Below are 23,315 nucleotides of genomic sequence, written 5' to 3' on the forward strand. Positions count from 1 at the left end.
CAAAACTATAAAAGAGAAACAGAACATTTTCTCCTTAGCGATGTAGAGACCCTAAAAAAAAACAAGGTCATACAAATTCAGACCTTAACCAATGACAGGGCTGACAAAGGACAGCAAATGAGAAAGCAGAACTTTAACTACTGCAAACATCGGAGAGTCCTAAACTCAAAGAAAAGGAAGCTCAAACTTGCTAAGTTAACTAGAAATACAAACATTTCTGACTGCAAAATAATGGACAAATTACATGACGAAGTAACACTGAACACACTGAGCTGCATGTCATATAAATGTTTAACTATTCCTTACTTCTGTAGATAGGTGAAACTCTAGTTTTCCATTACTGTGTTTAATTAAAAGAAGACTTCAGTTTCGCACACATACACTAACCCAAATCCATCATTTATTCCTTTCAATAGAATACATTCTTCTGAAGGTAACAAATTTCACCTATCTGCAGAAGCTTATTGCAGTAGCGGAAAGATTCTCATCATCAGAATCTTTCCGCTCCTGCTACTACAATAAATGATAATTAAATAACTTTATTTATTTGTACTCACCATGGCTCAAACGTACGTACAAGTCGGGATACAAGTATAGCCATACAAAATGATGAACAATAATTAACGCTTTGGAGTTGTCTTTCCACAAAGTAAATAAGAGTTGTCTACCTTTTACAACAATCCGCCATATTGTTTGTTACACCAAAAGTTGTAGTCTCCAAAATCATTCGTAACAAAAACTGTTTCGTATTTAGAGCAACCAAAAGAAATCAAATATCTAAAAGTCTCTACACTTACTTCAAGACTTCAGTAAAACTTTTTTCTTTTTCAGTTCTAGAAATGTAGACTTTCACAGAAACTTTCAGTTTTTAACAAGTCGCGTTATTTTAGGTTAGGGAGGGTAGAAAATTATGAACAGCAACTTGATTCGCTGTATCTTATTTTCCACATTCAAGCAATTCGATGGAAAGAATATTGTTATTATTATTTGAGTAAAAATTAAAAAAATGAATTTATTATAATTCAAAAATTAACTATATATATATTTCATCACTAAATTCCCGAATAGCATTAATGGTAACATTACTCACTAATGCTACGCATCCACTGATAAGAAAGGTAAAAGCTAGTTCCCATCAGAAAAGTCGTGCGCTCTAGGCCTGCGGTATATACGGTAGTTATACCGTATATATCTGCATGTATATACTTAGAGGCCTCAATAAGCTAAAAAAGTTACAATAAGCTGAGAAAGCTACATAATCCTGCAAACCTGTCTGATAGACTTTTTCTTCTAAAGCCTAGCTGGCTTCCTTAACCTAAGTTCCTGTAACATAGTCAGGTACCCGAGATACGCGTGCATAAACACAAGCGAGACTTTTCTGATGGGATATTTCTACCGTATATACCGCATGCCTAGGGCGCACGACTTTTCTGATGGGAACTAGCTTTTACCGATAAGAAATTCCAAACTTTTCCACAGGATGGCTTTTCCACAGGATGGCTTTTCCACAAGGATGACTCACAGTTTACTTAACAACAAGCAATTATTTAATCAGTATTTTAGGCGTAGTCACTTTTATGGTGAAGGCACAGTGGTCAAACCACACTTATAGTCGTTAACATTTTTTGCTATTAGACATAATTTGACGTTAATGCGTAATTGTGTATAATATATCGTGACTTCATATTTATAAACATTTCATGCATTTTGCCAACAGGCAGGTATAAACAATACATTATACTTTTTACATTATCAATATTGGAAAGATGTTGGTTTTTTTGTTGTAGAGGAACTTGCAGCATTTTGTAAAAGTGTATTTTGACTGAGTTGATGAATTTTCATCTCTGAAGCGCTGAGCAGCAGCCAAAGAATCGCCATAATAATCATCATTATCAGTAGACATGGCAATGGTAAGTCTGTTTAAGAATTTTATTGTGATTATACCGACTTTGGATGATTTTTTTTTCATGTTTTTTGAATTGTTTTTGTACATTACTAATTCAATAATAATCCCTTAACTGATGACCACTAAAATCAGGTTTGCGACTTTCCTGGGAAAATCAAAAATCTCCCAGACAACCCAACGACCCTAAAAACCCGATGTTTTTCGGACGGCCAGAAAAAAACAGGTATTCATTGGGAAATAATGGCAAAAACTACAGTTTATAAAATCTCTTCCTTTTGCTAACAAGAAAAAATAACATTAGTCTTTCACATCATGATGGACCTACTTAACATTACACGCTGAGAATTCATAAATAAAACTCAATTTCTGGGTTGATTAAAAAACCATTTTTTTGATTTCGGGCTTGACAGCCAAAGATTTTCTGCATTGACAGCCACTCAGTTTGCAAGTTGGAGTTTTGCGAGTTAAAGCTGGATCAGATTTACTCGGGTAGACTAGCGGAGTCAACTTTACTTAAAACCATCTTTTTGAGAAATACATCTTGTCAAAACAATCAGAGGATTTCAGTGGCAATATCAACTCAGTCCCATTCAGACGCACGATACAACTGGTTCATTTTCATTCTGTTCTCATTATTGTTCGAACTTTGCGAAATACATTGATGAGATTTAAAATAAGGAACTAGTTATTGTTTACTGATTTATTTAATCCTTGAGGTATCATTGTTTGAAGTGGATAACAGTAGCATCACCACTTTATCAAAAAAGGATACAAGCTGCATTTTATATCAGTTGAAATATCAATGCCTTTATTCTATAGCAGTTCAAGGTTTTAGTAAACATATTTCAGTGCATGAGAATCAAAATGAGAAATGTTGCGAAATTTTCTCTAGTGTTCACTTTTATATTTTTCGAACTAGGTTTTCCCCTGCCCAGTGGTTACCGGAATTTTCCAAGTGGAAATAATTATTAGGAATTTCCGGTAACTTCATCACAGGTTTTCCATATACAGTGGACCCGCCTTACAATATTTATTCGTTCCAGTGTTGGCATCGTAAGGTGAAAATGTTGTATCAAGAGGTGTAGATCCCATAATGATTACCTAATGTAAACACAAAATTCAACATCAAAATTTTATATATGTACTGTACATATTAGAAATTAGTAGCCAAATAGTATGTCAACTTTAGTAGTTACAGTTACCTGACGTAACTTCAGTGTATTCAGTGATTATGATTTACAATAAAATGTAGCATTACAATACGTGTACTATGTGCAGTACGTACCTAATGGGGTTTTTACCTTTATGACAGACATATGACATAAACTTCGCATTTACCGTAAATGGATTTAGCTTACTAAACCACACTTGAAGCTAAGTTTTAATATGTATTTTGTCATTGTCTAAAATTTATCACTTATCTGTTTCCGGTTTCTGGTTTTCACTATAACTTATAACAAATAGTGCTGAACTGAGGGAGAGTTAGGGTTTCAACCGCGATCAAGTTTCGTCGATTTTAATCTTTAAACGTCTTGGCCGTCAGATCACCTGAAACATCAAAATTTTGTGTATGTTCATTTTTAAATAGCAAGTTGAGCAGGTTTTTGTTTCGAGGCGGTTTTAAAAGTTAACATTTTTGTTAACAAATATAAAATTAGTATAATAATATAAACATGTTAAAATAGCTCAAAGTGGATGTTTTGTACTGTTTGTGAAAATAGTTATGTTCTTGCATTCAGAAAACATTGAAAGCTGTCAAGTGTCCAACTGATGAGCTCAGTCTGAGCAATTGCGCGATTGTGCAAGTTGGTGACTTTGATGCCAAAACATGTCCGTAAGTTATTTAATGTCATCTTTACTAGGTAGTTTTGGATACGGTTCTTTGAAAGCTGATTAGTCAGTCTTTAGCATAACATGATCTTGCGAGTGACTGGTGCAACATAATTTTACTAGCCACTGGTCTACATGGATTCTCTAGCTATACTAATTACATATTGATTCATAAGTTAATATTGCCTGTGGGGATTACAGGATGTGCATTCTCTCATTTTTGTCCACTTACTGTTGTTACATACTTATTCAATTGTTAAATTCCTAGTTTTTGCAGAGTATTTTGTAGTTTTCATAATAAATAGGTTACACCTGGGTGCAGTAACTTTATATTTTGATCTTAATCAGGCATATACACGGTTCTCAGTTTAACACTTGTGTAGTCACACAGGATCATTTAGAAAATAACATTGCGTTGTTCTAGAATAACCAATGGTAACTAAAGCTTCGCTATTTCAAAAAAATCTCTAGAAGATATTGCAGATTTATTCGATATTGCAGATTTGCAATATCGGATAGCGATATATCGCTAGTCATCTACTTACAGATGACTAGCGGAATGTATGGCGTTGCACAGGTAAGCAAACAAGTTTTTGCACAGAAAATTTACCTATTATCAACATAACACAAAATTTACCATTACAATTTTTAAATGAAAGTGTTTTCTTATTTTTGTGTACTGTGTTTATTTCTGTGTAATTTACGCTGCAGTACCTATTAAAGCTCTATACTGGTTGCAATAGTCTTGCTGCCCATGTGAGTTTAAGCATTGTTTTTCTGGCCATTTCTAGCATGATGCTAAAATAATGCTAGCTGAAATGTTTAGCGTGAAGCTAATAAAGAAACACTTGCAACTTAATTCACATTACAGTTAATCGGTATTAAAAGGTTTAGCATGTCTTACTCTGCTTTGTTGTAGGTGCAAAATATGTGGAAATGTGATTACAAGCTCTTAAAAGCTCAAAAATGAACAGTTAATCGCAGCCATTACAAAAACGCCGAGGTTGGAATCCCTTTCCAAAATGGCTCACATGGGGCGTAGTTGAACACGATGTGCTGTTGTTTTCACTTTCATGCAACCTTAATCGGCGAAATATTTTCACAAATATACTTCACCCAACAAGTCGCTATACCATGAAGCTCTATTAGCAACAGTTGATGCATACTTTACATCACATTACAAAGGTTTAATTTGGTGTTCTAGGCACATAACTGTGACTACGGGTCCCTCACAGAACTTTGTATTCAGCATAAAGAATGATGGAAAAGTTGCACCTGGCACCATAGGATTTAGTCTGCCGCAGAGAAAGTGGGCTTCTCTCTCTCTTAACCAGGAGATCACAGTGAGTCATTTACTCCACTTTGATTTAAGAGCCTCAGCATCTGGCATGAGAGGTTATCTTATTGCGCCTGTATTAGCAAGATCTTAATGCTTTATCGATTGTAAGTTCATAGGCCTCTTTTTTTCATCACTCTATAACATCCCCACTTTTTCTTTAGTTGTTTTAGAACTGATGATGCTGTTGTTTAGATGTTAGTCTAGTTCCTGAAGTATTTCTTCAACTGATATATGCAATATTTATCATTTATGCATAACAAGTCAATAACTATTATCCTCTTGTGATCTGCCCTTGCAGGCAAAGTTCTATAAGCATGTTAGCTGTGGGACCCAATAATCAATACATGCCTTTACTGTTCTCATAGTCCTTTTATTATGAATGCTGGCTATTCAACGCTGACTGTTATGTTGCTGACTATGAATGTATACTTCTTTATGGACATGTCACTTTAATAGCACACACGTAGCAGATTTAGTAAAGGTTTTGTGAGGCAACTCCTTTCACCTATGTTACAAATAGAGAGCACAAAGATTTGTATAGATATGTTTATTAGCAAGAACAAGTACAAGATAAACTGGTCTGTAGGTAATTGCACAATAGTTTTAAAGAAGGTTTTAGAACTAGAGTGGGCAAGTTGAGAGCCATGCATCGCAGCGAATAAGTGGCTATCTGATCTAGATCTCGAGTAAGCATTTGATCACGGAGACAAGCGTTCAGTCCAGTGCTTATTGGCTGGCTTCAGTTTTCAATCTCTGATTTCAAAGGCTAACAATTTTTAGTATAACAAGAGCCGTGTCCGTCTGCCCCAAACAATGCTAAGAGTGTTAATAAAAAAGACTGCACGGAATCAGTTCCAGATACTCGGTTTTCCAGCTAGGTGCAGTACAATCTGCGCCACTTGACCACCTTTACACATCTAGGAATAATTGAGCACATAGTTATTGAGCACTATGAGAACAGCCATGACCTAGTGGTCTAGAATGTCTGACCAACAGGCAACGGGTCGGGGTTCAATTCTCAAAACAAAATGTCACTGGTGGTGACGAAACGAGAACTACTCAGTTAATAACAAGTGTAGGTCCACAGTTGTAGGTCCACAGTTATAGATCCACAGTTGTAGGTCCACAGTTGTATGAATAATGAGAAAGTCACATGATTTTGTTGAATGTCTCCCATTCATGTAACTATAGACTGCCTACTTGTAAACAACTTATTCATTGGTACCATAATGTTCACTGATTAATAGCCCGAGATTGATGGCCCTTAATGATTGATTCTATGCAATAATTCGATATTCTACATGTACAGTGGACTCCTTAAGTTATTAGGGTGTTCAATTATAGTGCAGTAGACTCCCACGATAACTAGAGATGTTATTGGTACAGCGAACTACTGCAATAGCTAGAGGTTTTATAGGTACAGCAGAGTATACGATAACTAGCGGTTTTATAGGCACAGCGGAATTCTACGATACTTAAAGATTCCGTAGGGACAACAGACTTCTGCTATCATTCGATGTTCTATAAGTACAATAGGTTCTAAATACCGGTATGGTCTTAGATATTAACTGCATATCCTCCTACGCTGGTCCCAGTTAGCTTTTATCAAGCTCTTGCTATTTGAAGGTTAGACCGTACATGGCCAATCCGGCCAAGGAGTATATTTCTAATCTGACGCTGGCTGTAGACTATCTCTCCAAAAAGGGGTGAGTAAGAATACCTAACAACAGGTGCTTGTTTTATTTTTAGCTTTTCATTCAGCTTTGCTCACTTATATCAAATGATCAAAAGACAGCATGCGCTGTCAAGAATGAACTATGGTCATGCGTGGTTGAAACGCGATCATAGTTAAAATGTGATCATACATGTAGCTGTCTGGTGTGCCTATATGTGCTGTGACCATTTGAGTATGGTCATGTGCCAAGCGCTTTCGAGATCTGACTATAGTTATGTGCTGTCGAGATGTGATTATTGTTATGAGCTGCTGAGTTCTGATTATTATTGAGATGAACAATTAAATTAGTTTTGCAATTATAACAAATGTAGTTGTACAACCTCCAGTTGCAGCCAAAGTGTTGATTTAGAAAAAAACTGTTTGTGTATTAGAAGTCATAATTTTATTATGGCTGTTAGTTAACCATGTGCTTGTATAATATACTTTAACTGACTTTAAGTTCTCAACAAGAATGCTTTACATGTACACATTGCGCGAACTTGTATTTTAGGGCCAATTCTGCAGAAGGGTATGACACAGAGAAGATGGAAAAAGAATTTGGTATGTCGTTTGCTCCCAGCAAACTCGCCATGAAGGAAGACCAATTCCTCGTTTTCCAATTCCATGATAAGAGGACGCTGATGCTCCAGGTGAAGGAGTTGGAAGGTAAGTGAAGCTTGACCTGATATCCACGATATTCATTTTCATGTCCTTTCTCAATCACTACAGTATGTTAATTCTAAAGACATCGGTAAGTGTAATGAATGGTATATGGACTTCATACTATGCCTTCATTTTAGACATAAAAATATGGAATTTCAAGATGAACTTGCTTGAAATTTGTTGCATTGATGTTGTAATTGATTACTTACTTTGTAATCTTCTACTGATGTTATATAGATTAGACTTTAGTATAAGTGTAGGTCTTATGAATTTGTTCCTTTGTAGTACTGACGATGTCAGGGGGAGACCAACCAAAGCCAAGAAAGGGCCACTTTGGTATCCTCACATCAAACACACAGATAAGGTTTGAAAAGGTAGAAGGCAGCACTATCAAGCTCACCGGCAATCGAAAAGGGTGAGATAACTACTTCCTCTCTTGTATAGCCAACATTTTCTCTGTTCGTAGGCCTAGGTAAATGTCACTCTCTTTATTTTTGTAGAAAAGTGGTCTATCAGTCCGCCATTCCACAGGACTGGGACTTCACCAAGATGGGCATCGGGGGACTCGACAAAGAGTTCTCTGATATATTCAGGAGAGCGTTTGCTTCTCGGGTCTTTCCTCCTGATCTTGTTGAGCAACTAGGTTCGTTAAAAAATTTTCACTTTCTTTTATTTGTTTTGTTTTATTTCATCAAAAGATATGAAAACAGAGAAACAACGAAAGAAATAATGATGAGGCCCAAACTGCGCAGTAGCATTGCTAGTCAAGGCGCTGGGCCACAAGTTAACTGCGAGCAGCCAGAAACTATTTAGTCACCACTCAACAGGTACAGCTTGAGGGCACGTCTAAAAGCGGGCCCACTCACAACCCTACGCAGTTCATCAGGCAGAGCGTTCCATTGTGCTGACTGCTGGTGCAATGAGCAAAATTCTTATCAGTTAGACTTGGTCTATCCAAAGTGTTTCTTTGAACTTATCCGATCTTGAGTTAGATAGCATGGTGCCAGTTAGGATGTCTGGTGATGAAGGCATCATTGCCAGTTTGACCAGGGATAGTGTATTGCTGTTCATCTTGTTTTTCTGCGCCATCCTTCCTCTTGTACAAGCATTTGTCCTCTCGTTTGATTGTAGGTGTTAAACATGTGAAAGGAATTTTGCTCTACGGTCCTCCTGGTACAGGAAAAACTCTGATAGCCAGGTAGTGACAGCACCATGTGTGGGGCGTGACAAAGACGTCACATTTACATCTACTTTGATATTGATGCTGTCATTTGCAAGTCATCCAAAATTATTTTGCAAATAGGAAAGAAGTTTTTTTAGTATTGCCTGTTTGTAGACAAATCGGTAAAATGCTTAATGCTCGGGAGCCCAAGATTGTCAATGGTCCACAGATTTTAGACAAGTATGTCGGTGAATCTGAGGCTAACATCCGTAAACTATTTGCTGACGCCGAAGAAGAGCAAGCCCGAGTGAGTGATCCTAGCCTCTGCATAATGGCTCCTCTTTCTGTTCATACATCATGTTCTAGCCTCAGCTCTTTGTCTTTTCTCACGTACAGCCGCCTGGTATCGCAGTGGATGCTTTGTATGCCAACCACTGCACTAACTTACTGTAATGGTTAACTTGAACACCCGCAGTCACACTACATTGCTATGGCTCATTGCAGTAAGTTAGTTACACAACTACGGAAGTTCATGCCTGCCTACTGAATTTGATGATACCTGATAACAAAGATAAGATATTGCAAAATAGATCAATAATGCTTCAGTTCAATTAGTTGATTGAAGTCATATTTGTGGTTAGTTATGACAGCCTGTTCTCAGCGTAAAAATGAATGAATAGTATAATAGCGTAAAAGCACTGAAAATTCAAAGTTTTTGATCTTGCTAAAATCTTCAGATATTCAGTACTATGTTGGATCATTGGCTTGCAAGTACTTGTCTGTACTTGTCAAGTATTTGTTTATATTTGTCAAATAACTGCCCATACATATCAAATACGTGTCTATACCTGTCTATATTTGTCAAATACTTGCTTATACTTGTCAAATATGTGTTTATACCTGTCAGATAGTCGTCTATATGTGTCAACTGCATGTCTATAATGGTCAAATACTTGTCTATACTTGTCAAATACTTGTCTGTCACAAAATATAAGTTGCAGAAGGCTGTAAATGTCGAGCAACGAGTAAGTGGCTTCAATGACTTCAACACAGAATAGGTGTTGTTAGGCAGTTCTTTGTCCACCTACGCTTCTAGATCGCAATGCTTTGTTCTGTGATGAATGAATCCCTTGCTGGAAATTACACTTCATAATGTTTACTTTCCAAACACAGTTGGGAATTCCAACTTCTTTTGCAGTTGAGACACCTTGGATTTTCCTTGAGTTTGAAAATTTCCTTTTTGCTCATGAGAACCAGTGTCGTATAGTTTCACAGAGTCCCGTGACCAAAAACCGGAAACAAAAACGCTTGATTCCAAACAAACCCGATCGACATACTGATCTCTAATGGAATATTCTTACCTCGCTCTCAACATCTCACTCTTTTGCATTTACTTTACTTTATTACAAAAAATCATTTGTAGTTTCTTGTAGGGAATTTTGTCCTTTTTCAAATGGTGTATAATACAACAATCAACTTCAGAACGACTGCCAATGGGAGTAATTTTTGTTGGTTAGTGTTGCGGCCTCTCCATTATAACTTATATAAAACAATACTGGGTGCGGCTTGTTTGTTTGGAGCCGTGCGAGCTCCGATATGCACATCCGTTAACAGCGAAACTCTGTGAAGCTATACAGCTCTGTACTGGCAGAGTCATATAGCTTTAAAAAGTCTCGCGACCAAAACCGGAAACAAAAACGTCCGATTCCAAACAAACCGGATCGACATACTGATCTCTAATGGAATATTCATACCTCGCTCTCAATACCGCTCTTTTTTGCATTTACTTTACGTTTTTACAAAAACGTTATTAGCAGCTATTTGTTGGAAATTTTGTTTTTTTTTCAAATCGTTCGTGATACAACAATCAATTATAAACCGACTGCTAATGGGAGTAGTTTTTGTTGATTAATGTTGCAACCTCTCCATTATAACTTATATAAAAATAGTAGGCGTGGCCTGTTTGTTTGGAATCGAGCGAGCTCCCGTATACGCTTCTGTTGGTCGCGGGACTCTGTGAAACTATACAGCTCTGGCGAGAACAAGTTTTAATAGATTGTATTCATTAGATAGGTCTGTCTCTCTATTTCTCACCTATACCAGTCTACATTGCTTGAATGTGTCAACATATGATTTTCTATTTGTTTTTATTATTTATTTTTTTCTAAAGAAAATGAGGTTCCTAAGTTATAATACTGAAATGAAGCTGCCTAAATTCTGAGATAAATGAGTTTTGCCCAATATTTATTAGATTTCAGTTAATGAGCACACAATTTAAACATCTTTTTTGACAAATTGTACTCATAAACTGTCTGAATGCTTAGAATGTATAGTAAGTTGAAACCAACTTTATAGTAAACTAAGTGCTGAATCAACACCTAATTTTGTTTAATACATAGACATAGAGGGAGGTATAGCTATTGATTTAAACAGATATTGATGTACTGTAAACTTACACACAACCATAGATGTAACATAGTCATAGACATAAACAGACCAGAACATAGACATAACCATAAATGTACACATACTGAGACCCAGCGTAGAAATAGAGATAGTATATATTTACATACAATATAAACAAGTAGACAATTCACTATATACTTGTATTTGCTACCATATACTTACAGTGTGGTAACATGAGTGGTCTACATATAATCATACTGGATGAGATAGATGCTATATGCAAGGCAAGAGGTTCTGTAGCTGGCAGCAGTGCTGTTCACGATACAGTCGTCAACCAACTGCTTTCCAAGATCGATGGAGTTGATGAGATAAACAACATCCTTGTCATCGGTTTGTTTGCCATTATTCTATTCCACCTTCTTGTCGTTTGTAGTACTTTGCCCTTTACTTCATAATATGTAATGATCAATCACACCTAAGGCTTGTTAACCCTATACCGCGATATGGGGGGTTGTCCTTTCACCGATTATTTGTTGTCTGTGGGCACCATAAACTGACACCATCGCCAACGTAATGCGAGTATGTCGGAAAACATTGCAGCTATCAAACTTTTCTGATATTTTGTAGAGCATCCACGGCAGTCTGTGCAGTGCGCACCTCTTCGGCGATGGTGATTAGCTGTCGTGGATTGCTTGATCTATACTTATTTCCTTTCATGACAGTTGCTGCGGTACTAGTATTTCATCGTTTCCACAACAGCATTGTATAATGAAGATGCCATAGAGCAGACCATTCACTGAAGTAAACACTGATGGGTTTTGTGATAGTGTGAACAATGTTATCACAGACGATCACTGATATACTTTGTCATTATCGTCGACATCCTGTGATACCGTGTGAACCTTTGAAAATCACCGCTTCTTCTACGGCTAAGACGACCTGAATTTTTCTAGAGTTTCAAAATTTTCCTTTTACTCTTAAAAACAGGTTATAGTTTATGGTAATCATTATACAATAATGTTTGTGAGGTTTCATTAATCTTGTTTCTTAAATCTCCTAAAGCTATCAGAGTTCAATCAAACTTTTTGCCGTATTTCTAAAGTTATTAGTTTATGCTACTCAATCCACGCTGATTCCGTTGCCAGGAATGACCAACAGGAAGGATATGATCGATGACGCGCTGCTGAGACCCGGCCGGCTTGAGGTGCAGATGGAGATTGGTCTGCCCAGCGAAGACGGCCGTGTTCAGATTCTCACAATTCACACATCGTCGATAAAGGGCAATGACAAACTAGATAGTAATGTTGATCTCGTTGAGTTGGCTGCACAAACCAAAAACTTTAGCGGTGCTGAGCTGGCTGGGTTGGTTAGGGCAGCGACCTCAACAGCCATGAACAGATATATTAAGGTTGGTGCTCAGTCGAGCTTGTTTTTTACTGTACTAAATCAAATTTGCTAATTACTGTAAGTCTTTATGATTATACCGAGATTGTTAATCTGCCAAGCATTTCTTTTGTTTCTCTACAACATACAACAGCTCTATGAACACGACATTTAGCTATACAGTAACTCTTAATTATGAATGGCGTCCTTCGCAATGAGTGAAAATCCGTGAAATAGCAACTAATTTGTTAAAGTATAAATGTATGAGCCAACTTTTAACACCAGGACACTTAAATTGAAGTTGAAAAGTACATTGAAGGTACGCCGATTGACTATCCGAGTTTATATTTCAACTTCATTCCTAGTATTTTAAGCCAAAGAATGCATTTACGTAGTACAGGTGTATTTCGGACTTAATCTCGTCTGAATATGTTTACTCGTGATTAACTGGGTTCATTGTGAAAAGCAAGTCACATGTTGGTATTTTATTTTATGTGTATATATTTTTGGATTTTAATTTTTTAATGTTTTTCAAGTTTTTTAATTTTCTAACAAACATCTTTTAACCGCAAAGTACTGAAACATCGAAATGTGAGCCATGAAGTATCGAGGCAATACTGGAATAATTTGATTGGAAATTCTTCTAACTCTTTGCACAACATGTACTGCGGTTTTCCACAAGACCTAACTCAACAATAATGCTGAATGTAAATTGTTGTTATATGATACACAGAGAGTTCACCAATTATGAGATATTAGTTTTTAACCTTGAGCTATTTTAAGAGCTGTTACATTTACCTATCGTATATGCAATAGATTTATGCAAAGGGAAGTGTCAATGAAACTATATATTAAATTTAGACATTTCTCACCCACCTGTCAATCCTTCCTGATTTATGTTCAACAAGAAATGCTGAGCTGCAAAACTGACTCATTGACTTATTTCTATGATGAGCCTCCAATAATATACTTTTTTTGTTCTAGCACACCTCCAAGATTGAACTTGAGCCAGATGCGTTTGAGAAAATGAAGATTTTGCACCAAGATTTCATGGCAGCCTTGAAGGATATAAAACCGGTATGGCATATCTTTTTTTTTATCTTGTAAACCTTTTTTCATAGCTTTTCGGCTTTGCTCATTTTTTTGACTGCCACAAATGGCTGAACTCAAATTCAATTTTTTTAATTTTTAAACGTGCCATCAATGGTTTGTAGCAAACATTATAGTTATGAAACATGCTATTAGCTTACGCAACTTGTAGAAAGTTTTTGTAGATCATATCAAAGCCACTGGACTTTGGTAAGTCATGGACAACTATGAGTAGGCAGTGAATTGTTAAAATTACTAGACTTCCATGCTTTCGGAGTGGAGTTTCTTCCACTCCAAATCATAGAAATGGTAAAATCTGAACAGATTCAATACTATGTTGCTTCGCTAAATTTGTGCGAAGGCATTCACAGTGAGACCACTACTTGACCTCACAAAAACACTCTGCTGATGATTACGAATCGATTATACCTGTCTAAGCTCTTTCTAGTGGAGGTAAAAATATATACCGCATTTCATCATACCACCACGCGGGTCTCTTCTATGTACTATCACAAGCGATGGGTTGCTCGCACGACAATATCAAGATAATTACCTTTTTATTTATTTTATTATGATTTGTGAATATCCTAAAACATCATTTTTTTATTTTAACTACAATATCTATGTTGGTAGTATCACCCTTTCATCTTGCCTGCAAATAGAGGCTTATTTTCCTATTCGACTCAATATAGAGTTCATCATCATCATAAAAGCGACTGTCGTTCATGCGACCTCTGAAGTAATAACTCTACAGCGAGTAATTAATGTTGTTGCTGTTTTGTAATATAAGAGTGCAGCAATAAGAAAAACAAAATGAAAATTCTGATTAGCCTCCTGGCTGAGTTAGTGCAACAAGTGCATGAAGTGTGAATTAAAAAGTTGTCGAGACCCGAAAGCGGTATGCTTTAACTTGTTCTGTTTTGAAGAGTACATCGCTAGTTTTGGAAAGATTGATTCAGTGATTGAACCTGGATTGTTGGAACAGTCGGGTATGAGTTCAATGGCAGAAATCAATGGCAGAGGTCAATGGCAGAGGTCAATGGCAGAGGTCAACTCCAAATTCATTTAAAACATGGAAACTCAGTTATTGTTGGTTCGGTAACATTAGAAATTTTTATAATAGAAACTCATGGTGATAGTTTGGTTTGTGCAAAAACTCTCTACTCAAGTTTAACAGCTTCTTAACTCTTTTGCTATCGCATTAAATTCTGACTGAATGATTATTCTGCCCGAACTAATTCAAATGGATTTTCAAAAAATCGATATACTGCTATTATTTAAACAATATCTCGAGAATTAAAACAGATATCATTTTACCGTAAAATGCATCTTATTCAGAACAAAATTCTCTACAGGATAAGTATAAAATTGTTTAGTGAATCCCACTCTCGCAAAATTTCTGGCGCTTTCTTTGCGTTAATTGAACGCAGTGTGTTTCTTATTGCCATGGCGATAACGATCTGGTTTTCCCGTTTTGAAAAACAATGAGAAATGAATTGCTGAGCCAAAAGATTTTTGATTGGTTGCACGTGATTGGCAACAAGGTTGTTTCATTGGCGTCAAAATTTGATTGGTCTAGCTAATGTGTAAGTTTCGTAATGAGAAGAAAAGTGAAACCCTATTGATAAGCAGATACATCTGCTTATGATCTGTACTTCTATTACCGCGACACCTGATACATCGGCTTACAGTAGCGAGAGAGTTACAGATGATCATATCTATTAATAACAGAAAACATGAGACTGCTGGCACAGCCATATGCATCTTTATACAGCTTTTTCCAGCTATACAGTATATCAGTATATAGGCTACAGCTATTAGTATTCAGCTATCTACCGCTATATGCAGCTATATACAGCTATATACATTTTTATGTAACTATATACTGCTGTGTATAGCTATATATGGCTGTATATACCGTGAAACCTTTATTTGAACGCCATGGCATTCTATTTTTCAACCTATTTATGATGGCGTCTAATTAGAGGTGCCGTTCAATAAAAGGGTGGTGTTCAATTTTTCGACTAGCTGCTCAGAATTTTAGGAAGTTAAATTTCATTTATTGAATAATGAACATTAACATAACATTCAACATAAATTTATAATATGAGTTAATTTAATGAACAACGAACGATAAAATAACACCCAACATGGAATTATAAGACAAGAAATATGATACAAGACATATAACACAAATAACATGGTGATTACTGGTATCTAATATAATGTTTATTGTTGAAAAATCAATGATACATCACTATTACAATAGTTCTCGTTATTCTCTGGAACTTGCTCATCAGCCTCGAACAGTTGAATTTTATTTTTATTGGTAACACTAGCATTAGCCTGCGCATGCTGGAGACATTTCGGTCTAGTCTTAATCGGTCCGTCTGACATGAAACGATGAATTTTGTTATCCTCAGAAGTGGCTAAAGCCATGGTCAGCCCACATCCCTTGAACGACTTGACTATTAGCATCTTCAAAGTCGTGCCTATGTCACATGTCTGCCAAGGTTTACAGATACGTTCTCGTAGTGCTCCATAGACCTATTAACTATACTAATATTAACTATACAGTTAATATTAGTATTAATATTAAGTATACTATATATAATTATAAACTATAATAACTATAATAGTATTAAGTATAGTTGATAGGTCTATGTAGTGCTTTGAGAAAGTTAACACACAACTTATGATGCGATAGGAGCGTTTTAATTTAATTCCAAGGACTCAATGTAGTAAGCTCAATCTCCAGGCACCATGAACTTCACACAACATAAACTTCAGCAGTCCCATTGTTATAAGCCTGGCTAAAATTATGCATTACAACACTAGTTGACCTATAGCAAATATTTAGTTGAACCAATGTACACAAATATTTTTATAATGACCTTGACATAGTTTGTTATAAAGGTTTGTTATAGTTTTATTTTATAAAAGGCTTTGTTGAAATTTCATGTCAGTTTATCATGAATTGTGAAAGACGTCTCATACTGTGCTACTCGTCATTTGGCAGGCGTTCGGATGCAGTGAGAACCAGATTGAACCACTTATGGCTAATGATGTTTTCAATTGGGGCGAGCCTGTACGTAGGGTGCTTAATGATGGTGCCTTGCTTCTTTCTCAGGCTAAGAACAGTGAGCGAACACCTCTTGTGTCTGTCCTCATTGAAGGTGAGTAGCGTCCACATACATCATTAATGAAAAAGTTGGTGGTGAACCTGATATTTGAGCAGTATTCTTTATCAGATTTTGTAGTGGGGAGCTGAACAGGTGTGTTACATCTGAGTTCTTAAGTAATGACATTTCAGTCTACTAGCAAATGTCTACTTCTTCAGGTCCACCTCAGAGTGGAAAGACCGCTCTGGCAGCTAAAATAGCCCACGACTCTGACATCCCCTTCGTGAGAGTCTGCACTCCAGAAAAAATGGTCGGCTTTACAGAGAGCGCAAAGTGTCACGCGATCAAACAGGTTATTGTTTTATGCTTATCAGTGCTTTTTACTCATTGTGTTGGTTAAACATTGCTTACTAATTGCTGAATAGTTGTAGCTCAAAAATGGGTGCACTGGCGCGCGCACACACACAGACACACATATATATATATTTTGTATAAATGTATAGTAAATATACTAATAAGTATGGTATATACATGTATATAGTTTTAATATGTAGTATTAATAATATAATACTATATATTATAAAGTATTATAATATACTATTATATGATTATTATAATATACATAGTATAATTATAATATGGTATTATATCAGTAATATAATTTTGTAGTTTTTATTATATATAGTTGTATATGTATATATATACACTAAAACTACAAAATTACTCCACTTGTTACTATTTGTGTAGAATTCTTCTTGGTTTTGAATTTGATCTTATCTCTTATTTTTTAGTCATAGAATTGCTTTTGAACATAAATGTAAGATAACTATCTACTATATATGTGTATATATATATATAAATTAAATTAATAAAGAAGTAGATAGAGTACCTATCTTATACGCATAATGATATTATTTGCACGAGATTCGTACGTATTATTAATATTATCGTACAAATAATCTCGTCTGTGTTTTGTTTTAGTTTGGTGTTCATAAATAAACTATGTTGCATTACTGCTCTTGTAGGTATTTGAAGATGCTTACAAATCCCCCCTTAGTCTTGTGATAGTTGATGATATTGAGAGGCTTCTTGGTAAGTATAAACTCCTCCCACATCCTCCTTTATATCTCGACTAGCTCTTCACCTGTCTTAAATGTCTCCTGAAGTTGGCTCCTTCTCAAATATCTAGCTTATTGTCTTTACTTCCAGGTTTGATCTCATTACCTCTGCTGCCTCCTTCAGCGATTCTCTGTTCAATGCTTTTTATTTTAGGTTGACTATTAGCATACCTTTCTTGTTTTCGTACGTTGAAACACAGCAATAACATTAGACTAATCACTTTGTATACATTTTATCTTAAAGTGATATCATTTTATCTATATTTAAGCATTATTCAGTAAAGCATGAACTTTTGAAGAAAAGGGCCAGTAAATTAATTACCGTACTTTTCGGACTATTAGCTGCTACTTTTTTCTGATGATTTGAGCCATGCGGCTTATATAAGGGTGCGGCTATTCTGTGGCTTTTTCTTTCACCGCTAGGGCGCATTAACCGAAATCGAAACATTAAAACTTACTGATACGTTTATGCAGTGCTCACATTTTGAATTTATACAAAACATTTAGTTTGTTGGTGAGCAAAGTTGGCAGGACCTACATGTATATTATATTCACTAGAATGTCTTCATTGATTAATTTTTAATTACACAGCATGCTTGCCAATCTGCAATACCTTTGTCAAGGTCAAACAATGCATAATTTTGTTATAACTATTCGGATGGCTATGGACTCATCTAATGAGAAGCTACTTTCTATGATTGGAATGTTTTTCTGGAACCTTATTTAAGATAATAAAGTATTATTGCAATAAATACGATTACCAATATAAGTATGAATTATTTGTTATACTCAACTGTTTTGGTTACCCATTAGTTAGGAAATGCTAGTTTACTATAGTTAGTCAACCAGGGACATGGGTGTTAGTAGTTGATACACGTGTTGTTAGTGGACCATTGTGTAATGTCACATGCATTTGTAGACTATGCTCCGATCGGGCCTCGATACTCCAATTTGTCTCTGCAAACACTACTTGTTCTGTTGAAGAAACTGCCTCCCAAGGTCAGTAGGCTGTTCAACTATAATAGTTTTAAGGCTAACTAAGCTTCTGGAGTTTGACTTGGTTCAGAGAGCATATTCTATAAGTTTAGCTTGTCACGGTATTGTAAGGCGCTTCTCCTGTGTTAATTAGTGAGTCATAGCTTTTTTATTGAGTTCAAATACCCTGTACTCTAGATGATGTTAGAAAGCTTATCATTAAGTAGGGCATGTAACAAAAGGTTTGACTAATCCAAGATGGCTTATCAGTTTCCGATTCTGTCAAAATTTATACAAATTATAAATTATCTACAAGTCTAGCTGTTTGTTGACATAATGTTTTGCACATTGTTCCTTTTTATGTAAAAGCTAGGTGAATGCCCGGCGTTGCCCGGGGAAAAAAACTTTTGGGCAAAAAATTTATTTTTGTTTAACATATACAATATTTACCATTCTAACGTTTGAACTTCATATCATGAAAAGATTTTTTTGTGCAGTTCAAATAAATTAAGAAAAAAAAATAAAACATCTAAAGATTTTCAAACTTTTTTAAACAACTGTAAACTTTGAATTGCATATCATGAAATAAGTGTTTTGTTGAAATAAATTAGGAGGAAAAATAAAACTGTAAATGTATTTAAATGTAAATGTGAAATCATTGGCAAGTAATGGCTAAATATAGTCTGTTCTGCTATGATTACAGCAAAAAATTATTTGGTATTCAATTATATGATTTTAAATCGTTTCAGTATTGGCATCATATGGCAAGAATATCATATAGAGTAGTATACAAACCCATAGTAATTATCTAATGCAAACACCTCCTGGTAAAAATCATCAAAATCATCATCATTAATATTGAGTAACAAAACAATATGTTAACCTTAGTACATGTAACTATAATTACCTACAATAACTTTAGTGTATTTATTGGTTATGATCCGCAAAAAAATGTAACATTACAATGTACAGTTCTTACCTTCGAGACAGACGTGTAACATAAACCCTGAATCTAACTTGAAATGAATTTAGCTTACTCAACACATACTTGAAGGAAGTTTTAGTATGTATTTTACTAAACTTCAAACGCTCAACAAAAATTTTATCACTTATCTGTTTGACAATTCTGTTTTTACCATAACGAATAACGCTGAACTGAGATAGCGAGCAGCATAATATATCTATTTTCGGCGTTGTGGAAGGTATTTCGGCAAATAGCATTTGGAAATTTTTGGCATTTCGTCAAAATCGGTACAACAATCGCCAAATTTTAAATTCAATAGAAATTTTTGTTGATACCGTATGGCGTAAAACAAATTTGCTCTAGTATGGAGAGAATGAGAAAGCATCGCGTTTTATAGTTAGGCGAAAAATATTTTATAACTGAAGCATCATAACCCGTGGGCGCAATTTATCAATTAATACGTCCTTGAGCTTTTACAATTGGATAAAGGGTATACAGTATATAATAAGAGGAATGGCATCGTAGGAACCTCGTAGATTTGTGGTTAAATGATTGGTTCACAAACTTGCGGTTGTTAACTTTGTGAGTTCAAATCTTGCAAGAAGCGAGCTTCTCATTCCAAGATTTGAATAGTTACCGGATTGGGAACCGGACAGACCGAATCACAGAATAACAGATGACACGAATTCTGAGATTTATGTATATAGATGGTTCGACTCTGTCACTACAGAAAGCCTTTATGATGGCTCACCTATACAAAAACATTTATCACAGAGTTAACAGATCTACCCAAAATTTTGCCATGATAAATTCAGGTTATTGAGTTATCATTGCGCCAATAAATGAATTAGCATTCTTTTTTCTCAGAATTGACATAATATCATGGTTTTCAGATTTTTTTAATTATAGGATGGATGATAAAAAATTGTAAGCACCGATTTAAATGTAGTTCTGCTAGTAAAAATCCCCAACATATGCCCTCGGATATGTCTCCTAACTATATTTTTATATTATAAAATATGGGGCTGCGTTTTGGTCAATTGGTGTTTTTCTTTTGAATCCTGTATCACAAAACTACAAGAATATTAAAAATTCCCCTTGTGCAATTGCATTGGTTTTTGTGCAGAAGTTTCTGTTGATTCCAAAAAAGCTGTAGAATAAAGCTTTATAAGAGAAACTCTAGCTTTTACACCAAAACTACTGAATATACGTCAGCAAAAACTCTGCAGCATGAATTAATTCCGTCAGAACTTGCAAAAAGTTTATTAGAAAAGAATTAAGCAGAGGAGATAATCAAATGTCTGTTGATTGTGTAGGGTCGTAAGCTGATGGTGATTGCCACAACGAGCAGGAAGGATGTATTGAGAGACATGGAGATGCTCAATACATTCAATGCGATCATTAGGGCCCCAAATCTGACAACTGGAGAGCACCTGCTTGCCGCACTCGAGTTGATGGACAGCTTCTCTAAGGAGGAACTCACTTCGCTCACCAAGCGTGCACAAGATAAGAGGTCTGACTTGACACTCATCAATAAGCTGCTTCCTCATGATAGGCTTTCTGGGGGCTGCCTAACGTTGTTGTAATAAATGCACGTAGTTTTTAAGATCCTATCTTAGCACTCTTAGTTTGGTTCAAGACTGTCAAACCTCTACATATGAATTTAATTTATTCTGCAATCCGATTCATATGTTGGAGCAAATATTCTCATAAGAATATGTGATTAATTATATCTTTGTTCCACAGACCAAAAGCCTATGATGGCTCAATACTACAGTGCAGGTAATTACACGTAGCATTAAAACCAATCCGTTATATAAAATTATTTGAAAAACTAAATTATATGTAGAAAACCAAATCAGGAAAGTAGCCTTTACCTCAAAGACGATCAGTGGTGCCTTGAGATGCAACTTGCATTCCTTCTAGACCCGAGCACCAATTCCAAAAATACTCGTTTTTCAAGCATTAATTTATCTTTCAAAATAAAGTAAATGGAATTAATCTAGTCCAGCCTTTTAAAACGTTTCTAACTCACCCCATAACTCTCTCAACTATGATATGTTTTAAACAGAAAAGTATATTTCAATGTGAAATACCCTTACAACTAAAAATTTTAAATAAAAAATATAATGTAAATACGATCAAAATGAATCGAACATTTTTGCCTTTAAGACAGACGAATACACCTACAGGTGAATTGCAGGGGAGCGAATTAAAGGCGCCTATATGAGAAAGATACAATATATAGCAAGAAATATGTCTGCAAAACCTAGCTAGAATGTTCTAAACTAAAAGCTCTAACCTTTTCACTAACGACTGCACAAGCTAAGCTCATGTTTCAAATTTAGCTCGGATTACTAGCAAAAGTTTAGCTCAAGTTTGTGCACGAATTCTGAATAATTCATGGCTTAAACAACTTGTATCTCAAGAAACAATTGTATAGACTGGGCAACGTGAAGGTTCAAAGATTGCCATGATGATATAGATTGCCACTTACACTAATTTACCTACTTACATGTAGTATTTACTATATTTTCTATTCTTGATACTTTAATTCTTTCCAGTCTCTTAATTTCCACTTATAAGATTACCATGCTTCAAGAAGTTTCATTCTCCGTATGTTTGAAAATATTTCTCATTTAAAGTCTAATATTTGCATCATATTTTAAACAATTCAAATTTAAATAAGTTTTGTAGATCTTTGACTATAAGCGATTGCCGTCAACAATGAAATAGCGGTATAATATAATCGTACATTTTTGCAGGGTTTGGATAGGCATTAAGAAGTTGCTCTCACTCGTGGAAATGGCCAAGCAAATGGATGAAGGACAGAGAGTAAACAAGCTTCTTATGTTGCTCGAAGAGGAACAGGCCATTGAACCTTTTCTTTAGCTGTTTTATTACTTCCATGTCAAGTGACATCCAGCCTCTACGAGCTGCCTCTAGTAGGAGAGGGTCATCACTTGAAGTGTCTGCTGCTCATTTTTCAGAGGGTCTGTGCATTCAGCTGTTGTCAAATAATAAAACTTATGTTTTCCCTGTTGCTCTTATTAACGCACGAGAAGTCTGGAAATCCGTATGGTAATATATGCCAGCTATAGTTCGATTGACCGCGGTTTACATCAGCGTGATATCTCTCAAAAAAAAGAATAATTTAGAAAGACTAGTAAAACTCTTCTTGTAAGTGTTGAGGTATCCCAGACTTTCACAAATGCCAACAACAAAGTAATTCCACAATTTATTATTACTTTTTTGTCCAAACCATTTTACTTTCATCCGAGATCGAGTTAAAGTAGTGAGTGATACTTCCATGTTTTAATGCATCGAGTTTTGTTGTTACTTGTTGTTTACCGTTATTTATATCTGATCGTATATATTTATAGCTATTGTTCTATGATTTTTCTATAATAAAACGACATATTGTTATTATTATATTCAACTAATAGTCATTATTGGTAACTTTGCATAATGAAACAATGCCTGGGAGGGTAAGCATCCTAAACCGTCATTTCTCAAAAGCTTTATGGTATAGCTGGTTATTGTTAGCTTTTTGGAGCTCATTTGAATTACAAAGGCAAAATTATATTAACTCTTATTACCATTATATACTATAGTTGTTGTATACACGCCTTCCTGTCTTATTG

At 35.4% G+C, this 23,315-nt stretch overlaps 1 protein-coding gene across 1 annotated transcript; it reads left to right on the top strand.

Moving 5' to 3' along the window:
* Nucleotides 1–1,781: 1,781 nt before the first annotated feature.
* On the top strand, nt 1,782–23,079 carry LOC137388712 (vesicle-fusing ATPase-like). Its single transcript, XM_068075163.1, has 18 exons — nt 1,782–1,910; nt 3,646–3,740; nt 4,941–5,079; nt 6,702–6,781; nt 7,301–7,455; nt 7,738–7,867; nt 7,953–8,095; nt 8,584–8,650; nt 8,789–8,921; nt 11,245–11,410; nt 12,166–12,428; nt 13,388–13,480; nt 16,512–16,668; nt 16,833–16,966; nt 17,640–17,706; nt 18,652–18,731; nt 20,988–21,184; nt 22,437–23,079. The coding sequence occupies exons 1-18, from the start codon at nt 1,902–1,904 to the stop codon at nt 22,561–22,563; spliced, it is 2,235 nt and encodes a 744-aa protein (XP_067931264.1). The 5' UTR covers nt 1,782–1,901; the 3' UTR covers nt 22,564–23,079.
* The last annotated feature ends 236 nt before the right edge of the window (nt 23,080–23,315 follow it).

The sequence above is a fragment of the Watersipora subatra genome, chromosome 2, assembly GCF_963576615.1.
Source record: "Watersipora subatra chromosome 2, tzWatSuba1.1, whole genome shotgun sequence".
Lineage (NCBI taxonomy): Eukaryota > Metazoa > Bryozoa > Gymnolaemata > Cheilostomatida > Watersiporidae > Watersipora > Watersipora subatra.